Source organism: Pinus tabuliformis, chromosome 5_1, assembly GCF_031772625.1.
Source record: "Pinus tabuliformis cultivar Carrire ecotype Pingquan chromosome 5_1, CPIR1, whole genome shotgun sequence".
In the NCBI taxonomy this organism is placed as follows: domain Eukaryota; kingdom Viridiplantae; phylum Streptophyta; class Pinopsida; order Pinales; family Pinaceae; genus Pinus; species Pinus tabuliformis.
This window is the reverse complement of record NC_142305.1, coordinates 859,933,864-859,944,616: the sequence shown is the minus strand read 5'-3', so window position 1 is coordinate 859,944,616 and position 10,753 is coordinate 859,933,864. Positions and strand designations below refer to the sequence as shown.

Here is a 10,753-nt window from a genome sequence, read left to right as displayed (position 1 = left end):
TGCATGTTACCTGTTTAATAGATCACCTTCATCAACGCTGGAGGATAAGACTCCACATGAGGTATGGAGTAGTAATAAACCCTCTCTCACACATATTAGGGTACTTGGTTGTAATGTATATGTACATGTTCCAAAGGAGAAAAGAACCAAGATGGATAGTAAATTTGAAAGGTGCATCTCTATTCGGTATAAAGATGGTTTAAAGGGTTACAAACTTTGGAACCTATAAATAAAGAAGGTTGTGTAAATTTGAGATGTGGTATTTAGAGAAGTGAAGGATGTCATGAAACAGGAAGTCTTACCAACAGAAAAGGAACCAGAGAAGATAGGTTTTGATCTAAAGGATGAAGATTCAAACTCCATAGAAGAACAAGAATGAGAAGAAGAAGAACCACACGGTCTCATTTTGAGGAGATCAGTTCTAGAAATAAGGTACCTAGAGAGGTATAATCCATCTAATTTCTGTTAAAAAATCTATTTATCTATTACTGATGATGATCCCATAACTGTTAGGGAGGCATTGTATTCAAAGGATGGAAAACTTTGTGAAAAGACCATGGTTGAAGAAATGGCAACCTTGGATAGAAATGAGGTTTGGGATTTGGAGTTGTCGGCTAGAAGAAAACCCATTGGCAAGGAATTTGTGTTTAAGAAGAAGATGAATGCAGAAGGTAAAGTTGATCAATACAAATCTTGGTCAATAGTGAAAGGTTATTCCCAGGTGCCAGGAATATTTTTTATCCTATTGCCAAGTTAGCTTCTATTAGATTACTTTTATATGTTTTTGTTTCTTTTGATTTTGAGGTAAAACAAATGGATGTGATTGTGTTATTTATTTAGTCTTGTATGTGGATGATATGCTACTAATTGGAAACAACATAGAAACTATCCAAGATGTGAAGACCCAATTGTCCTATAAATTTGACAGGAAGGATCTTGGTGCTACAAGCTTCATTTTAGGCATGGAAATTAAATGAGATTGGGAAACGAGGAAGCTCTATTTAAACCAAAGGAAGTATGTCAAGACAATATTTCAAAGGTTTAATATGTAGGATAGTAAACCAATGAAGTTTCCTATTCTTTTAGGTGTAAATTTATCTGTGTAATAGTGTCCCACAGCACAAGAAGAGGAATATTACATGTCCCATGTTCTATATGTGAGTGAAATTGTTTGTTTGATGTTTGAAATGGTTTGTATGAGACCATACATTGCACATGTTGTGGGAGTATTGAGCAGGTTTATGTCAAAACCAAGGAAGGATCATTGGAAAATAGTAAAGTGGGTTTTCAGGTATTTGCGTGGCACTAATGATTATGGTTTGGGCTACTAATGAAGACCATGATTGGACATACGTGGCTTTGTTGATGCAAACTAGGTTGGATATCTATATCAGAGAAGATCTACAAGTGGGTATGTGTTTAACCTATTTGGAGGAGCAGTTAGTTGGATGAGAAAGAGATAGTATGTAGTGGCATTTTCTACTATAGAAGTTGAATACATGGTAGCCACTCATGCAAGAAAGGAAGTAGTTTGGTTGAAAATATTGTGTTTAGGTGTGAGGTTGGTAGAACGAACTATAAGGATAGATTTTGATATCCAAAAGTGTAATTTTCTTGGCAAATAACCTTGCTTATCATTCAAAGACAAATCATATTGAAGTTCAATATCACTTGGTGAGGGATATGGTTGAATACAAAAAGGTGTTCCTGGTAAAGGTGGACACTTTGAAGAACATTGTAGATGCATTGGCAACTTCTGTGAACACTGAGAAGTTTTATTGGTGTAGGACTAATGATTGTGTACTCCTGCGAAACCTTGTGTGCAAAGAAGAAAACAAGTGGGATAATGTTGGGTATGTGTTATATTATTTGCATGAGTAGTTGTAGGTGTTTTTATGTTGTGTTCAGCGCAGCAGGGGGATCACAGGGGGAAAAAAACCCTCCAATTGGGGGTTTGGATTTTATTTTTTTTGGGTGGACCCACCCATGGTTTTATGCATGATGGTTTTTCCCATGGTATTTTGTGGATCTGGTTAAGGTAACTGTAGTTATGTTCTAATCCAGGGCTCCTAGAACCCAAAACCAAGAAAACCATATTGATATTTCATTATATTTCTTTCAATGTTACAATACATTATATACATGTCGAAGAATTCATAAATCCCCAATCCATTAACCAGGGATTAGAACATAATCGTAGTTCCCTTGACCAAATCCACAAAATACCATGGGAAAAAACATCATGCATGAAACCATGTGCAAAACCATGCACATTCCTAGGTGATTTTGACGGCTTCGATGCCCCTAGTTCGCAACTACTCAAGCCACAAATTAGGCGTGTTAATCATCTCATGACTCACATTACCTAACAAACAAACAAAATAGTTATTATTTTTAACATAAACCTAACACTCCACATTATTTTTGTATGCTAAGTTGTGTGATTCCTAAGATGGTTTCATGTTTAACCTTTGGCTTAAGAAACCACGACCTAGGGGAATCTAAGCCATCAAAATCACCTAGGGATCGCACACGTCCTAGGGTACACCAGTGTTTAACATGATTGGATTTTTTCCCACTGAGTTTTGAACCGGTGACCTTCACATCACAGAGTTCCTTAATAGTACACCCCACCATCATCTATTCTACGCCTCAAGGGAATCCTAACACTCCACATTATTTATACGATATTGTACATTAAATTTTAAATTTTAATATAAATTTAACATTTTAGATTATTTATACAACATTGTATATTAAAATTAGAAAGTAATTGTTCTATCTTTTCTTCTAAATGATAAGGATCCTTTCTTTTTTTTCATACAAATTCTCATTCATACCTATCATAGGGGTAGATGGAGCCTCCCTTTATTAAAGACTTTCAAATGGTGGGATTAACAATTAAAACAAATACATCAACTACCTTAACAAATTAAAGTGTATTGATCGTCATCCATATTATTAAGTGAAAATAGCTTACCTTCCACTAACATGTAGGTGATCCTCATTTAAAGGGATTCTTAGTTTTGTTTGAGAAGAGCGCATGGACCGAGCCACTTTTCAAAGTCCTAATAGAGTCTTAGTTCAAGTGATACTTCTTGTGAGAGAAGGAGATGAGTTATCTCCTTTGTTGTGAATGACATTTATAATAACAAACAAATTCTTAATTATTATGTTGTTATGTATTATATTTTAGGAGAGAATATTTATCTCCTAAAAAGTTGTGAGGCGTTCAACTTCATTATTGGTTACCATATCAATCCCATGTGTTTTTATTTTTGAGGTTCATGATGACCTAGCCCCTCTTTCCCCTCCTCGCCAACACCCATTGCCCTTGATTTAAATTATGGCATGGAAGTAAGCATTCATCCCTTTATATGTAAATAGGTTAAGAGATCATTAAATATAACATTTTTAGATACAATCACATTGAAAAGATATGGAGGTGGATAATGATCAAATATGTACACATGCTAAGTTATTATGTAATCTAATCTTTTTATATGCAAACACATATTCTATTTCTATTTCTAGATGATCTCATGGACCTAAATCATTGGCCCTGAGAAAGACCTTTATGGAAATTGAACTTTACTCACTTGATAAAAACTTCTCACTCTTCACAAGAGGATCCAATCCCTTTGGTTTTGAATCATGTCCACTCGTTATGAGTGCTGAGAGCTTGATAACTAATCAACCATTGTTTTGACCTTTCTTAACAATGCTTTTTTTCTTTATAATATAAAATATCAATTAGTTATATATTTATATTTTATTTAAATATGAATATAAAATTTATATATATAGATATATTAAAAAAATATTTTTCTCTTTTATTTTTAATTATACTTAATATAATGTACTTTTATTTATTTATAGTATTTATTTTACACTTTAAGTTAGTTTAATAATTAAAAACATATGTTTTTAGTAAGAGGTCATGAATTCAAGTCCATAGAAGGTAGAGAATGTACACCTTAATAGACTTTTGCAATGAAATTGCTTCACGTGGGAGGTCTTTTGCTGCACAATTAAGGAGATCTCATACACCAATTTAATATTTAAGACAGTGTCCCCAATGGTGGTGAGTTCAATGATCGAGGGGGGAATCTTGTGGGGTGAGCCTACCACCCTATCGATGTGATGGGAATTAAAGGCCAGGGAGTGTTGCTCATCCCTAGCATGAGAATGCATGCAATAATACAGATGCCTATTAATATCAAGGTTGGAGGGATGGAAAGATATATGATCTCGGTGGGGAGTGAAAGAGGCTTGAGCCTATGCGGGTGTAAGGAGTTGAAACCCCTACTGTTGAGGTTTGACTTAAAGGTTTCATGCTTAATTGGGATAAGTTCGGCTTGAGTTTTGAAAATCAATCAAGAATAGAGGGAATCAGCGAAGTTAAGAAGATAAATGGGGAATGTGAACTCTCATTAGATTCGGGGTCTCTTTTTTGGTTTTTCCAGTGGTTGTGTCTCAATGCTCAAAAAATTGTAGGCCTCAAGAATAGAGGATATTATTACCTTAGTGGGCTTGGCAGGGGTGGTTTTCTCCTTGGTCTGAGCTAGTGGAAAACTTATAGTGTTGGTAATTGGCTTAGTACCAGTCATTGTGCCATAAGTGTGTATGCTCCAAGTTTGCGCACACCTCAGACTCCCGGTTGTGGCCATTTGTGTGGGAATTTGAAGAAAGGGCCTCTCCTGCACACCATTTCCTCCCAGGAAATGTTTGCACAGTATGAGAGGTAGTGATGGAATCATCTCCCAAGGTCAACATAGGGCCCATATATTTTCCCAAAACTCTACTGAGGCATACTTCAACATTATTCCACCTGATACTCAACAAGAAATTCAGAATTTGGAAACTATGGTGTACGTTGAAAGGAAATATTATTCTGATTCTAAGATATTGGAAGAGTTATCCTACTGGATGCCTAACCCTAGTCATACTAGGTGTTGAAGGAAGAAATATCTAAATTCAATTACACTACATTGTCAAATGGAGATCCTGTTGGGTATGGTTATGAAGAATAAGCAAGTGGAAAGGTATAATGTGTTTTGTTTGCTAGAGGATATCAAAATAATGTTGAGAAAACAATGTTTCTTTATGGAAAAGCTTGATGCAAGGTTGACCCATGTAAAAGGGCATCTTCAATGTGATTCTGATACTCCTACTCCTCTTAGTTTGAGTGCAAAGGACCTAACTCATATATCTTCCTTGGACTCCTAATGGTCTATAAGTTTGATAGTTTATTTAGCCTTATCTCATGTTTTCTACTATCTTGATATAACCAGAATGTCCAGTCTTGGTTATTGAGTCTCTCCGTAAAGGATAGATGGCGATTCCCATGGTTTCTGTGGAGGTAGTGGGAATTCCTCTATATGTAAAGAAGAAACACCATTATATAGCTTATCTATGTAAATCGGTTTTGAAGACATCCTGAGATAATAAAAAGTTTTAATTTAGAAATAAAAAATAAAATATATTTGAGAACATGACCTTAAAAATAAATTATTATTATCTTTTTTTAAGAGATGATTTTTATCTACTTAACTTTATATATATATATATATATATATATAAACTATTATAACACATATATCAATTTTATTAACATACTATAGTATAATAATATGTTGGGGATAGAAATTCATTTAATAAAATAAATTTTATATATAATTTTATTTTATTAATAAAATAAAATTTCTATTTATAAATAAATTTTCTATTTATAAATAAAATTTATTATAGTTTTAAAAATATTTTATTTAATAATAATAATAATAAATTTGATTAAATATATATTAAATTTTATAAATATATTTATTTATAAAATATGTTTTTATATAGTAAAGATATTGTAACTAATGTCATGTAATGTTTTGTAAATAAAAATAAAATTAATGTAATGCAAAATCAAATCTTTTGAGATGTAAATTTCTTTTAGAATGAAAAGAGATTTGATCTTTCTGGTCTGGTAGATCCAAAATTAAAATAGATCTAGACTAATTTTATATCAATAATGATAATATAACTTGATAATCAAAATAAATAATCATGTTCAACATAAACAACTTCATAATCAAAACCATGTCTATATTATATAGGAAACAATAATATATTCTCTCACTTTTAAAATTAAAATTATTCTTTATTATAATGAATTTTAATTTATATATATATAGATCGACAGTCTTGGATTTACAATCCACGCAGTGTCAAAAAAATATTCTAAAATTTTTAGTACTCCAACTCAAAGTAATAATTTATTTTTAAATAATGATAATTTATATATATGTTATATTAAAAGTATAAGTGAGGTTATATTCTTCTTGTTATTATTTTTTTTCAAAGGAAAAAAGCGATATATATTATATGAAGTATATAAAATCAGAATAATACATTTTTTCTCTGTTGTGCAAGAACAGAGATATGATCCCCTCTGTATATAACAACAAAAAGCCTATATCAAAAAAACAATTGACTCTGTATTCGACTTTGATAAATTCTGATATCAAAAACTCCAAAGAGAGGACGGCTGCCATGCAAATTCTTTACAAATCTGGAAGGGCAAAATCAGATATCTGATAATGGACATCATCAGATACAATGTCGAGATGCCAAAATTCTGAAGAAGAGAAGAGTCCCTTTTTAGAAAGACCGTCTGTTGTACTGTTTTCTTCCCTATTGATGTGTTGAATTGAGCAATTCTCCAGGCAGGACCAATAGAACTGTATCCTATCTCTCCAGCCAGACAGATGATGAGCCTGAATGCAGTTTTTCTGGTTAACCGAATCAACCCATAGCTTTGAATCACCATAAAAATCCATCTGCTGAATATCAAGGAATATGCAAAATTTCAGAAGGCCAGAGAGAGCCATAGCTTCCGCCATATTATTAGATCCCTGACCCCCATGCCAATAAGCAGAGAATTGAGAACTTTCAGAAATAAATATGTAGAAGCTGCATCCGAATTGACCCTGTTGAGCTGCCCCATCAAAAAAGGCAGAAGGCTGATGAGGACGAACATAAGAAAGCCTGTCTGAGGATGATATTATTCTCTTAGCTGGTTCCTGAGGGAAAGATTCAGTATAAACGGTAATATGATCGATAACCTTAGCTGGGGAAAATTTGGAATGATTAAAAATGCAGGAGTTTCGCCCTTTCCATATAAACCATAATGCTAAGATGCCAATTCTGCGCCAAAATTTCTTTTTCTTGCTGCAATCCATAAGCCACTCCTGAATCGATACCAGCCTGTCAATCTTGAAACCATAGGCATGTTCTAAATCTCGCCATATATGAGTTGACTGCTTGCATTTCAGAAAGATGTGGAGGTTCGATTCCGCCTCTTCCCTGCATAAAGAACAAACATTAGGACCAAACCAACCTCTCTTCAATAAATTTTCCCACGTCAAATTCCGGTTATGAAAAACGAGCCAGGCAAACAGGATCATCTTCATAGGACAGCCGTCCTTCCAGAAAATGAGGGGAAAAGACGGGGACCAGGAGGGCTGTTGCCCAATGATCAGCTGATATAAACCTTTGACAGATATATTATTCGGATCATGGCTGGTGGACAGATTTTATAGAAGGATCTCGGGCTGGGAATTCCGGTGTCTTTCTCTGGCCGGGAGAATCGTATTAGTTCAATCCATTCTCAATCAATTGTTCGTTTACTGGGCTCACCTTTTCCACCTTCCAGTGAGTATAATCAACAGTATGAACTGTCTATCGGCTAATTTCATTTGGGGGGGTAGGGCAGAGAAGCATAAATATCATCTGGTTAAGCTTTCTGGCATCTCATCTCCTAAACCTCTGGGCGGTTGGGGTTTATTAAATCTAAAAATCTTCAGCAAAGCCCTCCTTTGCAAATCATTATGGAGAGCTATTCAAGGGGATGGTCTATGGAGCCGGCTGATAAAATCCAAATATCTTGCCAATAAGGATTTGGAGGCATGGTATCGAAGAGGCAAATTAGGTGTTCACTATGGTTCTCCCATCTGGCGCAGTTTTCGAAAGGTTGAGGCTATTGTTCTGGAGCAGCTGATTTGGCATTTTCATAAGGGCAACAAAATCATTATTGGCAAAGATCGTTTTAGATGTGGATCAGAGATTATTGAAATCCCAAGCACTCTCATTAAACATCTCCATAGAGGCGGTAATTTTTTCTGGGACAAGCTGATCGCTGCATGGGATGGTCCAGTGCCGCGTTGGAAAGTTTTCTCAGATCTAAACATTCCAAAATACTGTGAACAGAGGTGGCTTGCTGTCGTCCGTAGTCTTCAAAATGGGGGCATTACCTGTACGAGAGACTCCGATTGTCTTGCTTGGGACATTTCGGGTGATTCTTGTTATTATTTATAATTGTATAAAATTAATTTTATAACCATCTTATATTTATATGTTTTTTATTATTAAAATTTGGTTAATAATTTATATTAAAAATATAATTTTAAATTATAAAAAATATATTTTTATATAAAAGTAAATTTAATATTTTTAAATATTTTTATTATAATTAAAATGTATAATATTAATATTTGAATTTTTTAAAATTTTAAATTAACAATGTAATTAAAAAAACAAAAAAACAAAAACAAAACATAAAACACAAAAAACAACTTAAAAATTTAACATATTTATAATAAAAAGTGTGTAAGATATACTAAATTTTGAATATATTGTACATTTTTTTTCATGTTAATGTTTTGAGTTCAAAACTCAAATAATATTCAAATAATATTCATATGGTAGTTTATAATAAAATTTGAAAATAAATAAAAAAATATTTAATTATAATAATGTTTTAGTTAAAATTTATTAAAAAATAAAATGTTTTAGTTATCATATATACACTTCACCTTATTCGTTTTATTGGTTATGGGTAAATCACTTTAATAATAAACAGTTTTTAACAAAAACTTTATCTATTCTACCATCTTTTAAAAGAAAATTCCATCTATTATACTATTTTTTAGGTGGAAAATGATAAATATTGTTAATTTCTCACTATATGATAACTAAATCATCTCATAGGCAATTTGTTATCCAACTTTGTTTCTATCTACTATAACATTCAAAAAAAAAACTATCTATTATATCATCTTTTAAGGGAAAAGAAAAAGAAAGAAAGAAGAAGGAGAAACTTTATTTCTCAATATGTTTAACGACAAAATCACCAATAAACAATTTGTTATCAAACTTTATTTCCTTCCAAGGAAAATGAAAATAAAAGGCCAAAAAACAAAAAATGGTCACTTTGCAACAAATAACAATACATATTTGACATTGAAAATGTACATATTGAATGTGGAATACATGTCATTCACACCCATTGTGGTTGGAATTTGAAAGACATTTTGCCCGTCCAATACGTTTAAAAAATTTAAATGCTTGTCTCTTGTAATGTGTTTGAAAGTGTTCCAAATGTATTTTTGACTATTATTATTTTTTTGGAAAAACATTATTAATACGCTATCTAAGTTGTTGAAGGTACCACTCCTTGGGCATGTTCTTGTCCTATGTGCAACAAAGGAAGTGTCGTTTTCAATTTCCAACTCCAATATACACCATATCTTTGAATCCAAACAACTCGCTTAAAAGATCTAGGCCACACCATATTCTTTCCATTTCTTTAGTTACGCTTTGGTGAGATCGAGTCAATTTACCATTTATGAAATATTAAAACTCAACTTACTCATCCTACAGTGGTAAGGCGAAGGGCCCTGAACTCAAATCCCAAGGCTTCTTCAAGCCTTTGACTCATACTGATCTTCATATTTTCCAACCATGTATCTCTCGTCTCAATGATTCAACTACGAGGATATCGATAACCTCTCCTTCAGAGTTTATGGCAATCAACTCGTCTCTCTAGTTGTTTCCCAGTGACAGTTGAAGGAATGGACTTGGAGGACTCTCATTGATTTGAATATAGGTAAGTACTATCATTGTCTATATCGCTTTTTAGATTTTATATGTTTCCTTTAGGATTACCTACCATGGAAGATTTAGTAGCTCTATCATTAAAAAAAGTATTTACAGAAGCAACATCCCCATGCAAATCACCTTTACCCCAAATAAAAGGGTAGAGCTTCTCACAGGTTAGTATTAAAAGGGTAGAGCTTCTCACAGGTTAGTATTGGACTTTAAGTTAATCTCCAGATGACTTTAGATTATTTTAAGAACATGGGCTCTCCACAAATTCCAGAATATATAGCCATCATTCTTAGCATCTATAGGGCATATGTATAGTATGGCATCTTCTATCTTAATTAATTATATCTTGATAAATAAGAATTCAAAAATGTCGATTTCTATGATTAATTCTATTGAGAAGTCCAATATTGGGTTTAGAGGTAGTTCAAACTTTTTGGAGAATTTAACAAAAAATGCCTAAAATCGATGTTTATATAAATGCTTCAATGTTTCCCTAGATCGCTTCTATAAAGAAGGGTACATTGAGCAAGCTATTGATTCTTTCAATGAGATAAAGAAAAGAGGTTTTCTACTGAGGAAATATATGTACATTGTGCTCATGATAGACTTAGATGGCAAGGGAGATGGACAGAGCTAAGGATTTCTTCACTTGGATGGTTGAGCAAGGTATAAAACCACAACTCACTTATGATTTTCAAATGTACAGAAAAATATGCTTCAATGGTTCAACCTTTTTGATAGTATGATAGAGAGGAACCTCACACTTGATAACAATTTATTAGTTCAGGGACTTTGTAGGAAATCCATGACTAAG

At 33.0% G+C, this 10,753-nt stretch overlaps 1 protein-coding gene across 1 annotated transcript; it reads right to left on the bottom strand.

Moving 5' to 3' along the window:
* Positions 1-6,554: 6,554 nt before the first annotated feature.
* LOC149167558 (uncharacterized) lies at positions 6,555-7,457 on the bottom strand. Its single transcript, XM_089430518.1, has one exon. The coding sequence runs from the start codon at positions 7,455-7,457 to the stop codon at positions 6,555-6,557; it is 903 nt and encodes a 300-aa protein (XP_089286644.1).
* Positions 7,458-10,753: the final 3,296 nt, after the last annotated feature.

Excerpts from the sequence above, each read along its gene's own strand:
- LOC149167558 (XM_089430518.1), bottom strand. The coding sequence starts at position 7,457 with ATGATCCTGTTTGCCTGGCTCGTTTTTCATAACCGGAATTTGACGTGG.